Raw genomic sequence first — 22,302 nt, 5'->3', positions numbered from 1 at the left:
TCACCAGGTGATAGCTTAGTAGCAAGAACGCTAGGTCTGTAGTCGAGTCAAATTTTTGAAAAGAGCACGTAGAACAACTAGGACTATGGGACTAGTACTGTACTACATGGACATCCATCATGTCAGAAAGCAAGCGGTCTGATAACGAAGTAGATATATATAGATGTACAGGGAAATTACTTGTGTGTGAGGCTGCAGCAATGCTGGACCTAGTACGATGGGTGAGTGCTAAAAAAATAAGACATACAGCTGTAACTCACCTGCGTATACTAGTTTAATTGACCTCGTGTTCGAGTACGCAGCATGCTGCTCCATTCTTGGAGCCAAGAAAGTCGAAATTCTCAGCGTTGAGTTCTTTACGCTTCTCTACATCTGGCAGAAAGTCACGCTTATCAACTCTGCATGGTGATGAGTGGTTTGGTTACTCACCGGAACGTTTCGCAATGGCTCCTTCCATAGGGTACGCTGTAACAAGAACCACGATGGATGCGAGCGCGCTGAGGACGAGAGAAAGCTTCATGTTTGAGAGATGCGACTTGTACTTTGTTGATGGACTACGTTGGAATCTTCAAGAGGGCTTTATACCATTTCGCAGGTCCCAGGTCACCTGAATTGGTCGAAGCCTTATCCACTCAGAACTTTTGTGAGGGGTTGTTCTAGTTAGCCTGAGTGTTATTGGAAAATCACTCAACACCCACAATCCCAACGAGGACAACACTCCCAGGCCCGATTCTCACATTCGTAAATCGCACCATTGGCTGTCAAAAATACAAAGTCAACTTCAGAGAACTCACGGCGGACAACCGTTTACGTTAACCTCATCCTGGATCTTTTAAGATTCGGGTTGTTAATCTTATGTAGGCCCTTTTCACGGGGAAACTTTGTTTGCCTGTTGTCGACAGTCCAACAGTTTTCGTCTGGAGATCTTTTGCCAGTGTCTGCTCCTCAAGCTTCTTGAGCACACATCAAGATTTTTTCCGTTTTAACCCGCGACTTGAAGAAGAACACTGAAATTACCCGTGCGCATTTAATTCGCGTTATCTCAAAAAGACTACATACATTACACGTGCATGACTGTACTGACAAGGAAATGAAAAAAGAACCAGTGTCCTCGCGCAATCTGCAGCACGTTTGATCATGACGTGCCGGTCTTGGTCCCTCGAAGGGCACGAATGTGTAATATTAATGGCGATAAGATGTTTTCTGTATCAGTCTAAGAAATTGACCCACCGTAAGTCGCGTGGGGCACCTGAAAATGCATATGTGTGATGATGAACCTGGTGACTAAACAAAAGACGATACATATCTATAGGAGACGCACACATGGTGTAGCGTAGCTAATTTTAGAACTCCGTCTGGCTCTCTCATTCTTTGGTGATGTGGCGAAGCGAAATATCAGGTGTGCAACGGTCTAGATAGGTCTCATTGGGAATAGAACAGCGTCAATCAGATCATTCAAGAAGTGACAAGAAGATCCTGGGCCCATACCCAAACGGCTATTGTGTTTTGTTAGTACAGTAGTAGTTCTTGCTGCTGATCCTGCCAATTGGGACGAGTCGATACTAGACACAAAAAACATCACCTCAGTTTGCTAGTTCTTCCTGATTTTTGACTGGTACCCCGTGCCGTCTTATGCACTAGTAGCGACCACGTACAAGTTCGTTCAGATCCTTATTTTTGTTGCTGAAAGCAATATAAAATCATTTATTACGATGTCAATGCCCCAAAATCAACGCAACGCACCCTGAAGGACCCATCAGTTCTCTGATGACCCACGCTAACGTCAGGTGGTGGAGGCTCTGTCAGAATGCACCTCGCTCTTCCCAGTCGTTATCAGTACCCTCAATAGTTGCTGTGTCACTCTTGCTGCAGTATATTACATCAAGGTCTTAAAAACAGACCTTGATAACAACAATTGCAATGAGGTTCTGTTCCAGGTTCCAGGTTCTGATCGCAGGGGGAGATTGATGTCATTAATCACCGCTCTTGCTGGAACTTGACATGATGCATGTGACGGTCAGGATGGAGGAGTAATCCGACAGCTCCTGTACAAGAAAAATCCGCAGCCAGGCTCTAGTCAGCTCTTTAATTGATGGTGACTCGAAGAAGAAAAAAGCTATAACCGATGTCCCATGTGTTGGCGATAAGAAGTACGAGTGTGCACATGGTACCAGCCTCGGGAGGATTAGCATCCCGGACGTTCTTTTCCCTATCACCGGTTGCTCTCGGACATCTTGACACTTGATATTTAATATTTGTTTTCCTCATACAAGGCTGCTATCAGACTTGGATGCGACTCAAACAACAACAACTCCAATCTATACGCTGAAAGAAATCAGTGTTGATACATAACCAGCACTAAAAAATACCTGAAAGAATTGACCGACGTGATGTTAGAGAACAAGGATGTACCACTCTGTCTCACCAGAACGTTCCTAACTTCCTTTTTCGTACTTGAAGTTGAGGCAAGAACTTAAGAACCTGAGCAGATGACAAAATATATTATTCAGAATTCAATGTGAGCACGTTAATTCAACTAAACTCTTAATCGCTACCGTTTTCGCAAGATACTCGTGAACTTGAATGTATGTAGTGAGTAAGGTGCACGTCATTCCTTATCGACGTGCATCAGATGGGAGGGCAAGGGCATGTCAACTGTATCTTTGAAACGAGTAACTGCCGATTGAGGGATATGAACAGCATGCTCGACAGCCAAATCCAAGATTTTCTCGTAGTTCCTGCATTGGTGAGACAATGGAGTTGATGAGGGGCTTCCATAGATACCATGAAGCCCCCACCAAATTCAGGTGGATATCTGACCTTGGAAGGTGAGTCTACTTCGCCGGCTTTGAGAATTTCCTTAAGTGACATCCGAGTTGGCAGCACTGAGGTTTCATGGACGCGAATAATATGAGGGGCAAAAATTGGGCGACATACCATCATGAGCTATCCTAGCCCAAGCAGCATCAATTTCTGGGGAAGGAGGGCCACGATAGATAGAAGGAAAGTCGAGCATTCCATTGAATCTTACGATCGTGGATTCAACAGCACCACCTGCTGGAGCTGTGGCAAATCGTCAACACTATGTCAACTGTTCGAGGATGTCTGTTCACTCACAGTATGCGGGAATGTCGTCATGCAGGTTGGGCGAAGGTGTGCCCACCCATAGCGCGAAAAAGAGTATTGATGTAAATATCAACGTGCCACGACTCAACATGGGCAACACGCGAGGTATATGCAACTTAGGATGAGTTTCTGCACGAAGCCTTTCCGTATAACCGAACGATTCCTCATTGTCGTTGTCGACACCATCGACAGGAGAGTACTGCATGGAATATTTAGCCATGACCCTGGGGGAACTCGGTTTGCTGAACTTGGGGGTTGTAGGAATAGTTGAGAACACGCGAGGGTAGATGCGAGAAAAATTTAGGAGTGTATTGATTTGGAATATGTCCCCCAATCGGCTGTATCTCAGGTGTGTTAGGTTATCATACCGCTAGAGCGAGAATCACATGTCCCAGCGGAGCGCTCAAAGGTATTCAATGCGGAAGCACAGACCTGTGATGATCAGAGAAGCGAGAAGCCATATGGTTATACGGTGCTAGTACTTACCGAGAAGAGCTTCTGAGAACAAGCAATCTCCAGCCTGAGATTGATTCCATCAGTAAAACTCGAACCTCTCTATGTGCGCGGGTGCTGAGTTCCAACTTGCCCATGAGTATGAATTTGTTCCAAATGCACCCCGAGTATCTTTAAACCCTATGAACTTCAGATCCTTGTCTTGCGCCAGCCATGCGTACAGAATATTCTGCATTGTATTCTCCCGTCGACGGAGTCGACGATCGTGATGACACTAACCTTCTTAATAGCAATACAGAAACAAGACCTCTTTCAAAATCCGGCCTTCTCAACTTGTCGCCATGGCTAAGCCATGGTGTGCTGATGTCCATAACGATGACGTTCTTCGTACTATGGGCACGGGCACCGTCCATCGATGACACGGTTCCGTACTGTAGGTGGACAGACAGCGTCGACGTGTAGGACCTTGCTTACTCGTCATAGCTCCAGCAAATGAGGCGATCGAATCCATCGGTATTGTACGATTCAACGGAACTCTGGGCACCCCTTCTATATATCGTGGCAGCTCATCTCCAGAAATTGATGCTGCTTGGGATAGGATATCTTTTTAATGGTTGCACCCTACACATCAATTACATTACAGACATTTACTGACTGTATTTCCCAGTGCGTCCGATCCGTATGACGCTTGAGCAACTTCTCAGAACAAGGGAGAAACCCTCTCCCGTCATGGCTAGGTATCCGGACGAATACGGTGGAGGTTACATGGCAACTGTGGAATTCATTCACCAGCTCCACTGCATAGTCAGTTGTAATACAAAGAGGTTGGTCGATCTTTACTCACTCCCCGTAGGACATGCTTCGCAGAGCCAGTTGGAGTGATAAATACTCGGATCATGACGACCACGATACGCCCGAAAACTACCGCATTCATCTCGGTAGGTACACTGTTTCCTGTCCAGACTACATCTGCTCATGTTGTGCCTCAGACCACTGCATCGAAATACTCAGGCAGAACATTATGTGTCGTGGCGACGTAACAATTCTCACTTACGACTGGGTGGAGGGAGTCGAAGATCCTTTTCCTAACTTCAACACTCCTCACCGATGCAGAAACTTCGAATTCGAGAAAGTTGTGAATTGGGTTGATGAGCATTGTGTTTTTGTCCCTAAATCCAAGATGTACGCTTTGAGGATAACGTGGACCTGCCTTCCCCTCCTTGATTGCAGTGTCGATATATTTTCTCCTAATGATGGCTCTCGCGTTACGCGGGGATCACGATATGACACATGACAGCTGTCGTGGGGAGCTCAGTGCGAGGGTATATGGAGACGAGTTAGCAGGAGACTCTAGAGTAGGGCAGGAGCCAGAGTGAGATGGAAATCTAGAGAGCAGCGCAAATATTGTACTTCAATTTACTGCATCAGTCACGTGGGTGTTGCTTTATCGTTCATTTACACACTCGCGTTTCCATCAGTGAATTGATGATTCCTTGATATTGTAGCCGTGAGAACTATAGAAGGATACAATTCTGTTCCTGCTAAATAATATCATATATACTGCGAGAAATTTGACTTGTAGATACATGGCCATTGAGATCCGTAAATGGAGAGTGACGTGAGCAATCCACGACGATGTCGTCAGAATGTGCCATTGCAGTAGATGGGGGGCGATAGTTCGCTTGTGCCAATTATTTCGAGCATTGTCGATTTGCCTTATTTATATGTTGAATTACGACACTATTCAAGACATTATCGTGATAAGTAGCTTTAGCACTGCTCATCCAACTTATATTCCTATTAGAGTCCAACACAAAGTCGTGACATGGCGCCATCGCAACATGTGAGGTATGGTAGCACATTCCTCTCAACGTCGTTTACTGTTTTCTTTTTTCTTCTAAATTAAGATGTTATCTGAGGTCATCCATGACCTTCTCGCGGGAAGTGGCTTTGGCGTTGCCCCACTGGTGTACAATGCTATTTAAGTTCACCACAAAGTCGTGAAACGGCACCATCGCAACACACAAGGTATGGTAGCGCATTCTTCTCAACGTTGCTGACTATTCTCGTTCTCCCTCCTTTTAGTATGCTTTTCTCCTGGTAAATATGGCTATATATACTGCGATAAACTTCACTAAACGTCATCCATATGATCTGATATAAGATTGAATGAAATATATTGTTTTGACTGACGTTCGACCAATAGACATGCAATATGCACGAGTCTGCTGTCGTGAAGTAAGTTGAGCGAGCAGGATCCTTGGAAGGAGCCAGTCCAAAGGTATCCTCCCCGTTGATCTGAGTATTAGAAGGGTTATCACGGTCATCGTAGTGATCGTCATCTGCATTGTCTTTGCTCGGTTTACGCTAGACCGTTGGATTGACAAGGAGTCCAACGTACTACAGACAAAACTATGAGAAACTGTAAGGTTCGCGCAGGCACAAAGACGAACATAACTACCTGGTCCCAGAGCTGGCCGACCCCAGAAGTGACCAGCAGCCGAGTAAAGAAAACTAATAAGAGATCTATTGCTACCAAAAGATGATACAGCTACAATATCTCGAGTGTCCTGACGTCCATCATATTGTGAACAGACACCACGTCTTTGACTTGTGCAATGATATCATCATCAGATGCTATCCTCCTGTATTCTCCACCATGCTGCGCTAGCAGGAGTGCGCTGAATGGCTGTCCAAGGCGAATAATCAATCGCATTGCACGCTCGCTCAATTCTGAATTAATCGGGCCCTCTTCTCCAGGCGACTCAGGCAGAGCGAAGTCATCGTCATCCATGCTCTCTGTATTGTCTGCGTAATCACTGGCAAGCAGCTCAAAAAGGCGACGATCCCATGGGCGGACGAGTAGGAATGACCGTCGAGCGGGTCTTCCTTTTGAGAACTGAAGCAACCTGTCCTCCGTGGTGATCTTCAGGTCATGAAGCCCGTTTGCTTTGACTCTATACGTGAAGTAGGTCTCCTTGGGTTCAATGGATCTCCGCCTGACCTCTGTGACAGGGAATGCGATGCACGGCAGATGCAGCCGACGGTGAGCAAAATGTGGAGCGCTCAGCCGGTCAAGCGAGCTGTATAATCCCAAAGCTAACTCGACAACCGCAGTGTCTTGTAGCGACGAGACCGATCTCTGCATCTCGTCTTCAGATATAGATGGCAGCGTGTATGGTGGGGCTTCGTATGAAGCGATGTCGGCAGGCAGACAGCTGTTGAATTGAGATGATGTTCCGACCCAGTCCAGGACAGTAATGTCCCCAGACTCTGCGATGATCTCCTGTAAGAGCCGCCTGAGTGCCTTTTGCTTCTTCTCGCCATACATGATAGGGAGCTGAACGCCAAAAATGCCAAATAATGAGTACGCGATGTCTTCCTCCACCGTGGTGACACGCGTCGACGCCCATTGCAATTTCTCGCAGGCGTTTATCATTCCTGGACGGAAGGCGACAAGGGTTTGTGCATCTATCCCGGTAGCATCTTCCAACTCCTGCATGATCACAACAGACTGCTTATGGTTGGAAGAGCGGTTGTTGAGATAAGGGGTCCAGTCAGATTGATAGAAACGGATGACTTTCGGGGCGAGAAATTCCGGTAGGGTCCATCCACGCGTATTCCATGCACTCCTTGCCAGTGCGCCTGGCTTCGATGATGGTGGAACATCTGACAGGTAGACCATTGTCAGCGCTGATGTACGATACCAGAGAAACATAGAGTTGAGCGATTTTTGGAGGTCGACGTTGTTAGCCTGGTCGATACAACATGAATCAATCCACCCCCAGAGATACCCTGCAGCACGAGCTGTTTTGCAAAAAGACTGCAACTTCACGATCCCACCAACTGGATTCAACTCATCAACTACCTTATTCTGGATGTCGTTGAGCAGCAGGTTCCTTTCCTTCCCACCGATGCGATAGCGTAACACAACGGAAGTACGTTGCCACGACATCTTTGATCCGCTCCTTTCGGGCATCTACGTGCGCCAATGATGACAAGAGCTCCTTGTATTCCGTGCTCGTTTTAATGTGTTAATCTGTACCTCTCGATTGCATAAGCGCCCAGTAAACGTGTTGAGTAGACGATGCGGGGCGTCATCGAGTTGAGCTTCGATGGTCTTCTGAATAGCTTCTTCTGCTTCAGATAGACTAATATACTGTTGGCGTAGCTCTGGAGAAAGAGTTAAGGATGTTTGAGGATGTGTTTATCTGGCATACTTCGTGTTTGCGTGCCAGGGGTATTTTCCAACTTCGAGAGCAAAGTTTGGAATGCGCCAATCGCTTCATCGTAACGTTGTGCGCCATGGAGTGCTGCATGCACTAACTGGTATCCAATGGGAGACGAAGGGGTCATTTTAATAACCTACGTATTCACACAATGAGTATGGACTATGAAATAATAAATGAGATTAGACCGTTTGTGCATCCATAAGCGCGTCGTCCCATAGCATTTTTCCCGACCTCGCCTTGCTGCGGTTCAGCAAAGACAACACCAGTTGCCAAATCGAGGTCGATCGCCGCAGAGTAAAGCTCGATAGCCCTGTCGTACCTACCCGCAGCGAGGGCATTATTCCCGTCCGCGGCATAGTGTAGGCTGCATTTTTTCTTAAACTGCTAAGTGAGATGAGGTTGAAATTTATCCCCGGTTGACATCACGAAGACTTGCCAGTGGACCAATCAAGGCAGCGTGCTTTCGTAGCCTCATCAGCCGTATCCATCATATATCGGCATGCTTCGACGGCTTCTAGAAGTCTCCCTGACTGAAGAAGCGCATGGCACCAGTTCTGGTGTGCAGTTCGCCACAAGGACTTGAGGTCCCATCCGAATAGCTAGAAAAAGTATAGTCAGCGTAGATAAATGTGTCGAGTTGCACTGCAATCAACATCAACCTACCATCACGAAAACATCATATTTAGAATGGATGTCCGACATAGACGAAAAACTAATAGTGCTGACAGCAGCAGCGAAGTGGTCAGCCGCTTCGTTGTGACGTACGTCGTCTAATGCGTTCATTCCCAGTTGGACGTGTAGATAAGCCTGAAGTGTGAGGTTCGGAAAATCAGTAACGATACATGACTCTGGAGTTGACTGTGTCAGGAGTACTCACTTCTACAATACCACAGGCAAGAGAGTTCGTATTGGGACGAGTTTTAGCTAGCTCTTGGACGCGCCGAACTGCCTCGTCATGTAGATTTGCATTGAAAAGGGCGATGGCCTAACAGCTGTTGCGTAAGTAGCGAGTATATGAAATACAATCGACGTACCTTAATCAACAGCAGAAAACGAGTTTTATTCAAGTCTGCGTCCACGTACATGAACGCAAGGTCAAATGCTTCCATCGCGTCCTGGAACTGTCGTCTTCCACAGTGGGCGATGCCCTTGGAGATATAGCCCATCAAGGATGGCTGAATACTGATGCTCTATGTCACCGTATAAGTGAGTCTGTCAAAAAACCACGACGAAACGCTCACTTTGAGAGCGTCATCAAGTGCGCAGACCCAGTTTGAATTTCGCGCTTTAACGAACGAACGGTTCGCGCAAGAGTTGTAGTCGTTGCTATCAGCACAAATATCTTGAGTAAGCAGCCTAGCGGCAATAATCAAGTCTCCGCTTATGCATGCATCGCGGGCTGTCGTGTTAATGGTGAGGATCTGCATCACACACGGTCGGATTACGGAGTGAAATAGAAGGCTTAAAAGAACCTTGCAAGCCTGCCAGTCACCGAGAATGTCGTCGAGGAAAGATATTACCCGCTTTGAGATCATTGTCATGTTGTCCCTTCCTCGACTCAGTATGTACTTGCCATCTGTGAAAAAGGTTACACAATACACCGGACTATGGTGCTTGAATATGATAATCGTTTGTCGATCCGAAAGCCGCCAAACACGAACCTGATGAAATTCAATTTGAAAAGCTGCACAGATGTCACACTTTGATGGAGACCACGCGCAAGTCACACCACGTGACCACGTGACCACTTGACTTGGCGCTGCATTTTTAGGGCCCAGGTTCTGAGGTACTGTGCTAATTAGTCCTCATGCAGAAAGCATACTCGGTGGCGAAAGTGGGGCATCTGGAGGTTATGGACGAGACAACGCACAAACCTAAGATGGGCGGTCTAATGGATCCTCGCATGGGAACCATCGACCGCAATGTCAAGTGCCAGACATGTGGAGAGGGAATGTCAGAATGTCCTGGTCATTTTGGCCATATCGAGTTGGCGAGTACTCGGTGGCGAAAGTGGAGCATCCGGAGGTTATGGACGAGACAATGCACAAACCTAAGATGGGCGGTCTAATGGATCCTCGCATGGGAACCATCGACAGCAATAGTCAAGTGCCAGACATGTGGAGAAGGAATGTCAGAATGTCCTGGTCATTTTGGCCATATCGAGTTGGCGAGGCCGGTCTTTCACCCAGTTGTGTTGATGAAGTCATCCATAATATAGGGAGCCTCTGAATTTCAGAGGGCCTCATTGAACTGCAGGGTAAGCTTGAAACTTTGCGATGGCGCTCCCTTCATATTTGGATATTTGTGGTGGTTCACCGGCGTCCTTCAAAGAATTTATCAATGAGAACAACGGAGGGGTTACCTGCATGTGTCCAAGTCAGCCATTTCGTGCACCTGCAGTTTAGTAAGAAATCACCTCCAACCAGGCACTTCACTCGCTAGTCGGTCAGCATACACGAGGGCCTTAACACCAGTGAGCGCGGATACATCCGGCGGGCCAGCCGGTTCTCAAATGTCTTAGTACGATGGAGAACTTCTTGCCGTCGTTCGGCATTGAGGAATCGATGAGGGATGACTGACTCTATAATCGACCCATAGGAGAATACAGAGCAGTACAAAGCTGTGACATAGTGAAGGTAAGTGTGTACCACTGCAACGCTCTTCTGCAGTAAAGCTGAGCCAGTTAGAATCATGCTAAACTGAATGCAACATAACCATACCATGAACAATCTCTGGCGACCAAGTTCGGCTGGGACGGTCGATCAAAGTAGAACGGCACAGGTCATAAGGAGGAGAATTGGCAGGGACTTTAACGAAACAGACCAAATGCAACAAGCACCAGGAGGCGAAGAGGAATATATCGCGCTGCTCGTTTGTTTCTATTTTGATTGACGAATTTTGATTGGCTGATCAGCGGCTTTAGGTAATAGTTAAGCACTATGTTTGCCATTTTAAGTATCACAGAACATACTTTTACATCACGAGCAGGGCCTGGCCTGAGGGTTCAATTCAATCAGTAACTTCACGTGTTCGTCCTCGAGCCGTAGTAGTGCAATTTAAAATGGCCGAAATCTTAATAACTCAGCTTTCTACTCCCATCTCCCACCGCACACCACCTCTAGTCACTGCCAGATGTTACCGCGCTGGGATGATCAGCAATGGGACTCATCCGAGTCAGCAGGCGATATCAGTGGGCAGTCAATCACGGTGAGTTCTTGCCTGCGATTAGTTCGTTGATCACTGCCATCGTCCGATTGCCGTGCGCACCATGACTCACATCGATAACATTCACAGTGGTCGGGAAATCAGCAAGTTCCCGAATCGCACTCACTGCTGCAGGCCCACTTACAGTGGCCAGAAAATCAGCAAATTCAAGAATCGTACTCACTGCAGGCCCACTCACAGTGGCCCGGAAATTTGCAACTTCAAGAATCGCACTCGCTACCAGCCCATCCGAGTCACAACTCTGACTCAGGGTTTGTAGCACACGACGACGAGTCGCGTCCCGGGCCATCATCATGGCCGCAACTGCAGCCTGGAGATGCACCACTAGCGTATGATGAGTCGCGTCCTGGGCCATCGTCGTGGCCGCAACTGCAGCCTGGAGATGTACCACTAGCATATGACGAGTCGCGTCCTGGGCCATCGTCGTGGCCGCAACCTGCAGCCTGGACATGCACCACTACCGCACAGTCGGTCATTCCTTCCTCCTCTGCCTGTTCGAATTCCCCGTCCACAGCTCCACCCAAGTCTCTTTCGTCCCGTTCTTGGTCACTACGAGCCCCCCCCACTGATCTTCGACTGAGGTCTGGCCAGAGCAGCCGCCTCATGCTATTCCAACACACCCAACACACCCAACACACCTCACCGATCCTCACTCCGCAGCGACATCGGACCCTGAGATATACGGAAATCTACCGCCCTCGGTTCCGAGTCAACTGCCGGCCCCAGCCAGCATTGACACCAACACGTCCTCCCACCATGACGCCATCATCGACAAAAATCGTCACTCCCGGCTCTTGAATGAGTCACACGAGTCCTGGCCCACTCCCGGACGGTCCCAGGGCCGGCGCCAAAAACTGACTGGCATTGATCGAGCCGAACGTGCGCGGGTGACGTCGAAGGCACAGCCAATACAGATAATTCCATGGGGTAAATCCGCCGTGATATCTGCATGTCAAGAAGAGATGAAATGAGCTCTTCTGAAAGACACGTTGTTGCCTACGAAAGTGACCATCACTTCAGTTAGCGAACTCTTCGTGGAACACTGTCATGCGAAGACAAACCAGAGGTACGTAGTCTAAACGTGTAGTGAAAGGTGATTCTGACTGAACGAATTCAAACTTAGACGACCTTCGGATCTGGGCCACCGAGTCACGTTCCAAAGTTAGCAAGCTCACGCCTGTAGTGGACGAAATTCATGAAGCTTTGAAGCGGGCCGTAAGGATATTCGCTTACTACGAATTTGATCTCAAGTTCGATTACGCTGCTGCCCTGGACGAGTCTCATGTCGCTGAGCGTCAAACGCGAGTTGAAGGTCTAATCGCGAATGATGCGTTTCTACACGCTACACAACATGTAAGTCATGCTTTACGTCAATTTAACCTGAATATATAGTGTCCTTCCATGTAGGTCGAAGGTGTAGCCACTTCGGTCCCATTTTCCCATCCAGCGGTCATAGCGTTCGCTGCGTACCTACTGTATGACAGTGAATTTCGGTACCACCAGTATATCGGCGAAGATTGGAACCTGCTACCTCTGCTAACGATGATAACTACCCTCTACCGCTGGGCCCTTTCCGAACGCCGGACTGGGACATATATTAGAAGTGAGTTCTCGCCGGACGGCAACAGATGCCACCACGATAGATTTGTTTCGCTGTTCAAGGCTTTGACCCCGGCAAAATTAGCGGTACTGAAAACCTTGCTTGCTAATCGGATCGTTACTTGTGCAACCAACTAATTTGTACTATTACGGATTGATTATGGAGGCTTGGGATTTAGGAACCGTCAATGTACTACATACAGCTTTGATGCAACGTACAGACTATTATCCGTTAAGGTCGTCGCCCTACAGTGTTCCCCCATCCTCATAGATATCCGTTCAAGATCCCCCTCAAGATTCCATATCACTTCGCACAGAAAATGCATTTCTCCCTCGCCGTTGTTGCTAGCTTCGACAGTATCTATGTTTGTCGGTGCATGTTTGACCGAGAATCAGCCTTGCGATCTAATCCTGACAGTCTGAATGATATTCGTAAGCATAGACCAGCGGCCAGGAACAATGAACAGACGTACTTTGGCATACAACGAGTCTATGACCTTGCTAACTTGTTCCAGGGTCCCAATTGCTGCACCATACGTGTTCTGAAAAAAGGATGAGCATGAATGAGATGAGTGAGAAGAGAGGACACACGTCAGCTTCTAGCTCATCGAATATGATCAGGCATCCTCGTCCCTGATCCAGCACGCCGTGGAACACCTTGTCCAAGATCGTCTAAGATAGCCTAAAACACGATATTAGCTACTTTTCACAGAGACAATTCAATACGCACTTGGCCTCAACGTCCTGCCGTCCTTGCCCGACCTTTTTGGCAACGTAGCCAATCTCTACCACCGAGTACGGCTCAACGATACGCAGCAAATTCTGCTGGAGAAGGGTGTCGTAAAGCGCTGCGAGATGTGAGCGAATAGTAGGGTCGGACGAGAGTTCTCTGTAGCAATGACAAGTCAACAACAAGTTGTGTAAATGGAGTATAATATACTTTGTTTGTAATCCGGAAGGGCCTTCTCGAAATCTGACAAGTTCTGATTCTGATGCGCAAGCGCTATGGCACGCATGCTCTCGATCTCGCGAAGCTGAGCATATTTCACCGCGAGATTGATAGAGAGAAGTGATGTTACATCTTCGGGCTGGAACACACATCAAAATGACTGACGAGTCGAGATCAGTGACAACACACCATATTCAACATGACCTTGCACAAAAGCATGTACTTGAGTGCGTTCAGCGCTGCTGGGTCATCCTGCGATGACATGTTCTCGAAAGTCTCATAGAAATATGAGTATGCAGTAGCGTAATCTTTGTCCTCGGCATGGAGAACACCAGATTGGAGGTCTAACACTGCTTGAAGATGAGGAGGACAATATAGAGTTTGCAGCAGTCCTGGCGGAAGTAAGGACAGCCTTTGCATTTCACGGACGTAAGGGCACATAATGAGAATATCGGGATGGCACTCGAAGGACTAACCTTGGACTTCGACAGGTTTCCAATGCCACGGTAGACGCGACTCTCGAGCAGGTGTACTTCAGCAAAAATCATCTTGTCATCTAACTTTTTCAACTCTGTCAAGAGTGCGTCGATTCGCGTTGAGGCTAACTTGTAAAAGAATATGATTGGGATTCGGAACAAAGACGCGATAGCTTGAGAGCAGCCGCTCAGAGGTACCCACGTCCATGCAATGAAACAATCCTCGAGCCAAGCATGATTGACTATTGGTAGTTCTCCTTCGCGCCTAAAACACAGCGTGCAGTTGCGTGGTCAATACATAAGGGACATGATGGGTGCTGCTCACGCATTCGTTGAGACCAGGAATACCTCCTCTTGGAACTGGGTACCACAGCAAACAATCATGCGGGTCATTCAGTGTGCCGGTCGCATCGACGTGAAACATCCAAGTCAAGTTTCTGATCAAAATCAGACGAGATGGACTGGGCCACCTATAGCATAGCTATCGTATGTTTTCCCGCTGACGACTTCAAGTTAAACAGAGGACGTACTGTGAAGCGTGCCTTCCCAGAGCGGTGCCGCGTGACGAAAACATCGCATTCATCGACAAGTGTGGCTTGTGCCTCCTCGTCTGTGCTGGCGTCCTAGGCGTGCGAGATAAGATGAGAGAGTTGTCACCGAGGCTTGGTTATCAAGAAAATGCCCTTGAGCGCTCGATGTCCAACCAATACAGATGCAAGTGATCTTGAAACTGATTGAGACGTCCGAACCTGAGGCGCTGGCTGTGTTCGTACTGCAGGAAGATGGTATTGCGGGTGTCGGAGGTGTCGGAGCCGGGTGGGTGTATTGGTGATAGGTTCAAACTCGAGAGCGTTAGGGAACACAAGCTCGACATCATTTGCGAAGTCTAGAGAGGTTTGATATTCCTTGCGCTTCAAGTGTTTCTAGCGATGTCGTGAACACATACTCCAGAGTCAAAGTATGTGCGACTTACAAAAACGGTCTCTATGCACATTGGGCGTTTGATTTGTGTGTAATACATCGGATAGTCCTTCTTTGACGGCATCTCCATGAAAACGTTAGAGAACACACGATGTCTGTCACTTGAATTAGAAGTAAGTTGTAGACGAAGAAAGGTGAACTCACGTCTCTTCGTCAGCTTTATCGACAACCTTCTGCAATCTAGCTCTCAAGAGTCGAGTCAAGTTAGGTTGTTTGTTCTTCTTCTCGCCGTCTCCACCGTCAGCAGGCTTGTCCTCATCGTCTCCGTCGCTATTCTTCTTGACTTTCTTTCTTGTCATTTTCGTATACTCCTTATTTACAAATTTCTGCCCAAGGTTGAACATAGTGTGAACATAGGACTAGGGCAGCGTCCAACGAAAACAAGTTCAGATATAAAAATGCGACAGTCACTTAGATATCGCAGTGACTAGTCATGGCCACCACCGTGTTGGATAATCTTCATAATGGAAATTCGACGATAATCAGTATACAACATCAAGACCATCAGTCTCCTGATTCCAAACATTGCAAAAGGTGCAAGCCGTCGATGGGCGTGTTGAGCAGCTGGGGAAGGCTCAGAAGGGAGCGCCGTGATTGAGACTCTTGGTACCTGCTGGTGGTTGACCTGATTGTGTCGCACTGTTAGCCTGGTTGCTGTTCGTACGTTGCATAGCTGCAGCCGCTTCCACACTAGTTTGAGGGACAATGACAAAGGCATGTCTCTGCAGTGTATTTTAATGGAACAGAATTGGAGGGACAATGAGTCACTCACAACTTCATCTTGAGCAAGGGGTACATTGACGGTGCGTGTGGAACGTCATCCGGAAAACAACTTGAAGTTGAAATTCCAGTGTCGGGACTGGCGTTCAATTGGTTGGGATGGATTCACGGGTCGTGTGCCGAAATGTATGGAACTAAGCAAACGACGCCAACGAACAAGGGACGATTGGCTTGTGGGAAGAGCTGCATAACGGGACGCGTGATCTGATTCGTTGCCAAAGAAATCATTGCCTTGTATCTTGGTGTCAGGCGAGAAAGGTCAAGCACAAGAAAGTACACTGACATATCTTGCCAGTCCTATTTTTGGGGCCTACTGATTAGACGCAAGACGGGGTCAAAAGTCTGACGAGACATATGAGAGAAGGTGGGGTTGCTCACGATTGGTGAGCGCACAACTCTCGGTTGGGTTGGGCTTCCTTAGTGAAAAGTGAGATGTAGTGTGAAAGAGAAGCAGAGAAGAGTTGCCTTGAGCTTTGCATCTGCAGCCTGGATGGCCAAAACCGTCAGGAAGGGAAATTGGACAACAAAGCGCATACCTACCAGAAAGTTTTTGAGCGCCTGCCTCCAGGTTCCATACATAATTTTTTTTGTCTAGTCCAGCACTGGCAATGGATTTTCCATCGCGGGATATGGCAACAGCCAAGAGTTGATCATCATGCAAGAGTGGATCTCCGACTGCCTGATTGGTCTTGACATCCCAGATGCGAATGGCGGACGTTCTGGCTTTGGTTTCTTCCATGATGTGGTCCGAGTGTTGTGGTCGACTGAAGTAGGACCGACCGAGTGGTGAGATGTGCCATTCTCATCCAGGAACAGCAAGAGTTCCGGGATCATCTACGTTCAATGGTGAGTTCGTCGCTCCATGTAGCAATTTCATCCCTCACCTAGTCGCACTCCTGGTAAAGGCCGGTTCCACGAGATAATCACAAGCGTGTCATCTTGATATCCTATTTCACCATCCGCCGTCATATACTGACGCCACACAGGAGGAAGCGCTGCATTCCCGCCTGATTCTGATTGAGTAGGCTGGTAGGAATGCTCACCTTCCCAAAGTGCGTCCCGGCGGTGCTGTGCACCATATGGTGGTAAATATTTCGCGCTCGTCCGATATATCGATGAGTGCAATGGCGCTTCACCCCGTCTCATTGACGTGCTCGACTTGGCCTCTTTGTGTGGCATGACCTTGATCGATATAAGACTCGGATACTGAGCTGCACAAACAGACTGGAGAGAGAAACACTGCGCAAAGTCGGTAATCGAGGAGAGGGAGAGATACGGGTTGAAGGTGATTAAGAGACCTGCTATTTGGGTCAGTTTTGCATGCTGTGGTTGCAGGCGCTTCGCTGACACCGCATGTCAATGGCTGTGTCACCATCGGATTAAGTGCTTACCTTGGTCCAGTTCAAATTTCGAGGCAATTTGATGTCAGCGATTGGAATGATATGATATTTGTTTGAGCGGGTGCATATGTACGCTGCATAGTACGTAGCAGGACTCCCAAGCAAATCACCACCAGTAGTGACAAGTGATTGCCTGACCGACGGGAACATATATATAGAAGTTCCTTGTTGGCTGCCCAATATTGTTGTACTAATCAACAACCCCTGGGCGTTGATAGTGCCCAAACCAGAGTTTTTTCGTCTCAGTAAGCAGAGTTTTGAACGTTTGACATCAAAGCCGAAGTGATGTTCAGAACTTCAGATGAACGACAATCAACTTCACTGGCTTTCCCACGAATTGCAGTCAACCGTGACTTTGATTTATTGACCAGGAGAACCCTGATTAGTATGCTACTAGTACGCAGCATCAACCTGAACAGCTCTCACCTGTCTGCGTAACCTGCTGCACGACTTCACTCACAGCCGAACTGTTACCGCGCATTTATGCACTAGTGAAAACCTCCAACACACTCGCTTGGCTCGCCTTCCACGCAACAAGACATTTTTCCAGCGCCTCCCATTGCTCTCGCTCAAACGTGCACGCTGACGAACGGTAAGCGTGTAAAGACTGAGTGGTCTGCGAGAGCTTTCCCGAAAGAAGATCGACTATTTCGGAAGATTATTTGAGATAATTATAAACGACAGGATGTCAAAAAGACTGTACCATCGATCGCCCACTTCTCTGCTTGACTCAATTCAATCTGCGGGATTGACGCGACCACTGAATATGGCAGGTCATGCCATGCGTGTGCAAAACCCAGTGACGCAAATGTCAGAAGACGGATATTCTGCTCAAGCTGTGCTCGGTCGAGTTCTGCAGCTGTAGAAATTAGGACACTCGCAGGCTAACCCAGTTGGCTGGTAGCCTGGCACTCCGCCCCCATTCCACGAGGAAACTGGTAGTATCGACCCAGCGACGATGGTTAAGCCTCTTTTGAAGTTGGAGCTCAGTAAAATGAACAGGAGGCGAGGACTTGCAGATGGCCTTCAGTTAGTTGTTCCTTTCGCAAGAGTGGCCTCAAAGTGGGAATGAGGCTAGTGACATTGATTCTGCCACAAGACCTAGAAAGTATGACAGACGCAGTGTGCCACTGTCCAGCTGGACAGTTCATTTCGTGTGTACGATCACCGGCATGAACTTTTTGGTGTCGAGCCAGATTTGACTGTTCTTCTGATTGTACTTTTTGGCGTTTGAAAAACAGAAGTCGCAATCTTGTCTGATATCATCGAGAGAGTTGTATAAGCCGTCATCTATTTTCTGCTTGATATCGGCCAAGCAAATTGGTTGTTGAATGTAGACATAATAATCAGGATAATGGCGCTTTGAGGTCAAGCGCATGAACGCTGGAGACCATATGTAACATCTGTGTGATGGACGGAAGAAACGTTAGCGAGATCAGAAAGGAAAATGGCTTGAGGCAGCTGTAATTGCGTCTAAGCTCAAGTTGGGTTGTTACTCACTCTTTATTGACCACGTCTTTGAACATCTGCCACAACTTTGTTCCCTGCTCTTTCAAACCAGCTACACCAGAACTGCTACCTTCTCCAGTATCCATCTGAATGTCTCCATTTGTCGCGGTTCCTGTGGCGGCTTGGCCAGATGATGCTCCAACTTGCTTTTGTCGCTTTCTTCGAGAGCCGTCCGCGTCATCATAATTCGACAATTGTCCAATATCTCTCTTCATCATCGTCATACAGTTGTGGTCGTCGGTTCTGGCCCAAAAAACCTGGATACCGAAGGAAATAACGGCGAACTTCAGCTTGTATAGTCTCGGACGCTCAACGAGGATGAAAATGAACCTTGGAGTCACATGATTGACTGCCGGCGTTGGCTTACTAACCGGGACCCTGCCAAACATCATGATTATGCACGATCCAGATGGATAAAGATGTTCAGTCATTACACTAATATCCAACGGCCGAGTGGACTGTTGTCCATGAAGAGGCTGGGAGTCCGTGTAAGCTGTGCGTATAACATTCACAAGAGGAGTCCCCCCCTGCAGATCTAAATCATAGTTGAAACAGTTACACTCTCTGATGGTGAGTTTTCGTCACCATAGGTCCACGTAGTATTTTATCAACACAAATCATTTAGGCCACACCATGTCCGCTATTGGGCTTCAAGGTGTCTCCTTGAACGATGAATGCACGGAAGCGTTGCCCTTCAAAATGGTTACCGGTGGGTATTCACACATCAGTCAAAGTTGCAAAACTCAGTTGGATCATTAGGATAATCGATGGGGCTCGGCACTACGAGAATGCAGTTCAAGTTGGTGTTGGTGTAGGGCAAAGTGGCGTTAAGCACGAAGACGTCTTTATCAGTGAGGAAAAGCTCCATCGTTGTCCAGGTCGTGACTCGTGCGCAGGTGCTCTCGACAATCAAGTCATCCAGGAGCTCTACAAAGGTAACCATATACTGTATCTGCTTGCGTCATGATGTTTGATGTGTCGTAGTACTCCAAAGATCCTGTTCAAATTCTTGTTAGGTGGTCTTTTGCAACGAGGGTGAGTGGCACAATCGGCATGTGTCAATATTCTTAATTGGTACCACCTATATTTGCGCCTTTACCCAAATCCTCACAGCCAGAACGTGTCATATCCAACGGCCGTATTTGGTTGGGAAATCGAACCTACGGACATGGCAAAGCTTGATGCGTTGGACCGCGGGAAGGAGGGCGCAATTACCTGGAATCCAGTCGAGGTCGATCAAGGAGTCAGGTTAGCCACCTCAGGGCTTCCCCCTTGATTTAGGTAGCGATGTACTAGTACGAACGAAGAACCCGATTGCTTTGTCCGCGAACATGTAATATAGTAACGCTCAAGCACAACAGAAAAGTACAACAACCACTACACTAACAACGATAGAAGTCAACAGGAGGTCAACAAGAGGGAAGATCTATGTCTAACGGACTGAAAATACATTGCAACTCCCTCGTAGTAATTAAATATTATTGCCAAAAGTCATGAGTCTCCGGCGAATGTCTGATAGGCGTTGTTTTCTTGTCGAGAGCGATGCTCGTTTCTGAGCAACGGAAGGGTCTTCGCTGACCAACTCATTCATATGCTCAGAGAAATTGGACCCAGATGCAACATTTGTCAGCAAGCTTGTAAGAAGGCTCTGCGACAGTTGTTCCGCCAGGGCATGGTGGAGAGTATGCTCGATTGTCAGAGGAATCCGGGGTAGCTGTAGTGGTCCACGGCTTCTGGAATTCAAACATTTATCGAAAGAGAGAGGAATCACTGGATTTTCAAGATACTACCGAACGTACCGCTAGCCCAGGAGTGACTCGAAGGTACAATGGTAGTCGCACGAATCACTGAAGTCGGACATAGCTCAAAACGAGAGGTCATCATCACACTCGTCCTCGACTTCCTCTCCGAGGTCATCAAACCCATCTTCAGACTCTTGTTCATCATCCTCCCCCTCGTCCTCTGACTGCTCATCAACAAGGTCAGCATCCATCGATTCTTCTTCTTCCTCTTCTTCGTGGCCCTCACGATCGCTTCCATCTTCATCAACATCCATAGCCTCCACCTCCACCGGCGCTGCTGAGGGTAGGTGAAGACAGTCTCTAACAATCTTCCGCAGAGCTACTGGGTGTCCTACGCCCATATCGGTGTAGCGCAAAAACATATCACGGTCGACAAAACTAGCACTAACAGATGAGAGTCATTCAGCTACAAGAAGACACATTACACTCACATGCCAACACAGTACACTTCCCAGTCGTCTAATTCCCCGTTAGGGCGAGCTAAAGATTTTCCGTGGCGAAGGGAGCTGATACCCCGCCCTGAAGCGAATGCAGGAATTAAATGGGCTCCTCGAATTATTTGACTTGGATCAAGGAATCCGAATGCGTCATAGTCTGACTCGTCCACAAACGCCACTTTGGGAAGGCGAGCGCGCTGTATCCCAGACCGATGGGACATTAATGGGGCAAGCCATCTGACGTGGAGGACCTCAAGATGATGTTTCTCGATTCGACCACCCCCTTGGAGCCATGTATCTACATGATAGATACCCAGTACGCGAGTGTACCAGTATGGGTGCCTAGGTGAGGTTTCTCCAGAAAGTACCATGACATCTGAGTGTGATCTAGGATTGATCGTGTCGTATTCGCGTCACATGTCATAGGTCGTATAATGTACCTGCATCGTCTGGACCGAGTAGACCGTATTATTAGGAATTATAACCGAGTTACGTTCCTCATCCGTGAATGTGCGATCGCAATGAGTGACGTCTAACTTATTTAACCTGTACAAGATGTGATCCTTCAGTTTTGGGATAAAGTTCTGGAAGCCGTCATAAGCATTCAACTTCAAAGGTAAAAGTGCGAATGGTTACCTTGATAGCTGGGTCACCATCATTGTCCCAGAGGAATGGGAACAACGAGACTGGATCATTTTGATTAGTTGCAATAGAATGATGATCCTTGGACAAAGATGGAGCAGGAGAATCGATCGGAGATTTATTACTTGGGAGGGAGGTACCTGCTGCTTCTGCGACTCGCCGTAATACACGACGCCTGCGCTCGTGCTTCGCTAGCTGGGCTGGAGTGTCCAGCTTGCTCGTCAGCGGATAAAATGCCTTCAAGGCTCTGTGCGCCAGCTCTCCCTAGCCGGTGAGATAACTTCAGATACTTGAGGGCTAGGAAAGAGATGATGCTTACGATCTGAGTGGTGAACGAATCCGTAGTCCCGAAGAGCTTGATAGTTCGCACGTAATCACCCATTGCATGAAACTTATAAGTGCTTAAGTTGAATTTTTTTACTCTTGGCACACTAGAATCTGAGGGAGCATTATTGGATTCGGCGATCCTCCGTTGGCGGGCTGCCTTCTCTTTCGGTAGTTCCACGGTGATAAAGGCAGCGCAGGTAGAGTCACGGAACCTCTGCAATTGTTTAGAGAGAATCTTGAATGTTTCCTCTAGGAAACTTAGGGTCGAGTCTGAATGAATTCGTAGTTTGGTGAGTGCATGCCACTGAGCAAATCTGTATAAAAGAGACTGCACAATCATGTCGTGGCTAGCGGGAAACAACCC

The 22,302-nt window shown here is 47.7% G+C and overlaps 10 protein-coding genes across 10 annotated transcripts; 4 read left to right on the top strand and 6 right to left on the bottom strand.

The window, feature by feature from the left end:
- Positions 1 to 274: 274 nt before the first annotated feature.
- On the bottom strand, positions 275 to 520 carry F5891DRAFT_1194467 (uncharacterized protein; the record flags this gene model as incomplete). Its single annotated transcript, XM_041367933.1, has 2 exons — positions 275 to 372; positions 430 to 520. 2 exons carry the CDS (start codon positions 518 to 520, stop codon positions 275 to 277), a joined length of 189 nt encoding a protein of 62 aa, XP_041220700.1.
- A 2,108-nt stretch (positions 521 to 2,628) lies between these two features.
- On the bottom strand, positions 2,629 to 3,639 carry F5891DRAFT_1281290 (uncharacterized protein; the record flags this gene model as incomplete). Its single annotated transcript, XM_041370463.1, has 3 exons — positions 3,118 to 3,639; positions 2,938 to 3,063; positions 2,629 to 2,885 (listed from the first exon to the last, which is right to left on the bottom strand). Exons 1-3 carry the CDS (start codon positions 3,344 to 3,346, stop codon positions 2,629 to 2,631), a joined length of 612 nt encoding a protein of 203 aa, XP_041220699.1. The 5' UTR covers positions 3,347 to 3,639.
- Positions 3,640 to 3,678: 39 nt separating this feature from the next.
- On the top strand, positions 3,679 to 5,051 carry F5891DRAFT_1281289 (uncharacterized protein). The gene is made up of 6 exons (XM_041370462.1): positions 3,679 to 3,707; positions 3,736 to 4,012; positions 4,063 to 4,192; positions 4,247 to 4,383; positions 4,433 to 4,517; positions 4,569 to 5,051. Exons 2-6 carry the CDS (start codon positions 3,995 to 3,997, stop codon positions 4,871 to 4,873), a joined length of 675 nt encoding a protein of 224 aa, XP_041220698.1. The 5' UTR covers positions 3,679 to 3,707; positions 3,736 to 3,994; the 3' UTR covers positions 4,874 to 5,051.
- Positions 5,052 to 5,489: 438 nt separating this feature from the next.
- Positions 5,490 to 6,373, bottom strand: F5891DRAFT_984448 (uncharacterized protein; the record flags this gene model as incomplete). The annotated part of the gene is made up of 6 exons (XM_041377435.1): positions 5,490 to 5,543; positions 5,605 to 5,733; positions 5,773 to 5,946; positions 5,981 to 5,991; positions 6,041 to 6,093; positions 6,135 to 6,373. 6 exons carry the CDS (start codon positions 6,371 to 6,373, stop codon positions 5,490 to 5,492), a joined length of 660 nt encoding a protein of 219 aa, XP_041220697.1.
- Positions 6,374 to 9,663: 3,290 nt separating this feature from the next.
- On the top strand, positions 9,664 to 9,879 carry F5891DRAFT_960575 (uncharacterized protein; the record flags this gene model as incomplete). Its single annotated transcript, XM_041375745.1, has 1 exon — positions 9,664 to 9,879. The coding sequence occupies one exon, from the start codon at positions 9,664 to 9,666 to the stop codon at positions 9,877 to 9,879; it is 216 nt and encodes a 71-aa protein (XP_041220696.1).
- A 1,064-nt stretch (positions 9,880 to 10,943) lies between these two features.
- On the top strand, positions 10,944 to 12,745 carry F5891DRAFT_1194463 (uncharacterized protein; the record flags this gene model as incomplete). Its single annotated transcript, XM_041367932.1, has 7 exons — positions 10,944 to 11,018; positions 11,106 to 11,574; positions 11,628 to 11,963; positions 12,061 to 12,102; positions 12,160 to 12,389; positions 12,444 to 12,639; positions 12,699 to 12,745. 7 exons carry the CDS (start codon positions 10,944 to 10,946, stop codon positions 12,743 to 12,745), a joined length of 1,395 nt encoding a protein of 464 aa, XP_041220695.1.
- Positions 12,746 to 13,307: 562 nt separating this feature from the next.
- F5891DRAFT_1130705 (uncharacterized protein) lies at positions 13,308 to 14,132 on the bottom strand (the record flags this gene model as incomplete). The annotated part of the gene is made up of 5 exons (XM_041364563.1): positions 13,308 to 13,317; positions 13,366 to 13,522; positions 13,576 to 13,723; positions 13,774 to 13,976; positions 14,057 to 14,132. The coding sequence occupies 5 exons, from the start codon at positions 14,130 to 14,132 to the stop codon at positions 13,308 to 13,310; spliced, it is 594 nt and encodes a 197-aa protein (XP_041220694.1).
- Positions 14,133 to 14,899: 767 nt separating this feature from the next.
- On the bottom strand, positions 14,900 to 15,117 carry F5891DRAFT_895096 (Bromodomain-containing protein; the record flags this gene model as incomplete). The annotated part of the gene is made up of 2 exons (XM_041373358.1): positions 14,900 to 14,983; positions 15,034 to 15,117. Coding segments are annotated over 2 exons (168 nt in total), but the record flags the coding sequence as incomplete, so codon positions are not given.
- A 64-nt stretch (positions 15,118 to 15,181) lies between these two features.
- F5891DRAFT_960558 (Bromodomain-containing protein) lies at positions 15,182 to 18,948 on the bottom strand (the record flags this gene model as incomplete). The annotated part of the gene is made up of 4 exons (XM_041375744.1): positions 15,182 to 15,367; positions 17,332 to 17,385; positions 18,390 to 18,624; positions 18,722 to 18,948. The coding sequence occupies 4 exons, from the start codon at positions 18,946 to 18,948 to the stop codon at positions 15,182 to 15,184; spliced, it is 702 nt and encodes a 233-aa protein (XP_041220692.1).
- Positions 18,949 to 19,363: 415 nt separating this feature from the next.
- F5891DRAFT_1253953 (uncharacterized protein) lies at positions 19,364 to 20,006 on the top strand (the record flags this gene model as incomplete). Its single annotated transcript, XM_041369929.1, has 4 exons — positions 19,364 to 19,443; positions 19,490 to 19,665; positions 19,747 to 19,765; positions 19,844 to 20,006. 4 exons carry the CDS (start codon positions 19,364 to 19,366, stop codon positions 20,004 to 20,006), a joined length of 438 nt encoding a protein of 145 aa, XP_041220691.1.
- Between the last annotated feature and the right edge of the window lie 2,296 nt (positions 20,007 to 22,302).

This window comes from Suillus fuscotomentosus, assembly GCF_016647785.1.
Source record: "Suillus fuscotomentosus strain FC203 chromosome Unknown F5891scaffold_70, whole genome shotgun sequence".
NCBI classification, from domain to species: domain Eukaryota; kingdom Fungi; phylum Basidiomycota; class Agaricomycetes; order Boletales; family Suillaceae; genus Suillus; species Suillus fuscotomentosus.
This window is presented reverse-complemented; position numbering and strand designations above follow the sequence as displayed.

Bases quoted from the DNA above. Each gene is read 5' to 3' on its own strand.
- F5891DRAFT_1281289 (XM_041370462.1), top strand. The intron at 4,384-4,432 runs GTCAGTTGTAAT...CACTCCCCGTAG, and splicing joins TTCACCAGCTCCACTGCATA to GACATGCTTCGCAGAGCCAG. The intron at 4,518-4,568 runs GTAGGTACACTG...GTTGTGCCTCAG, and splicing joins AAACTACCGCATTCATCTCG to ACCACTGCATCGAAATACTC.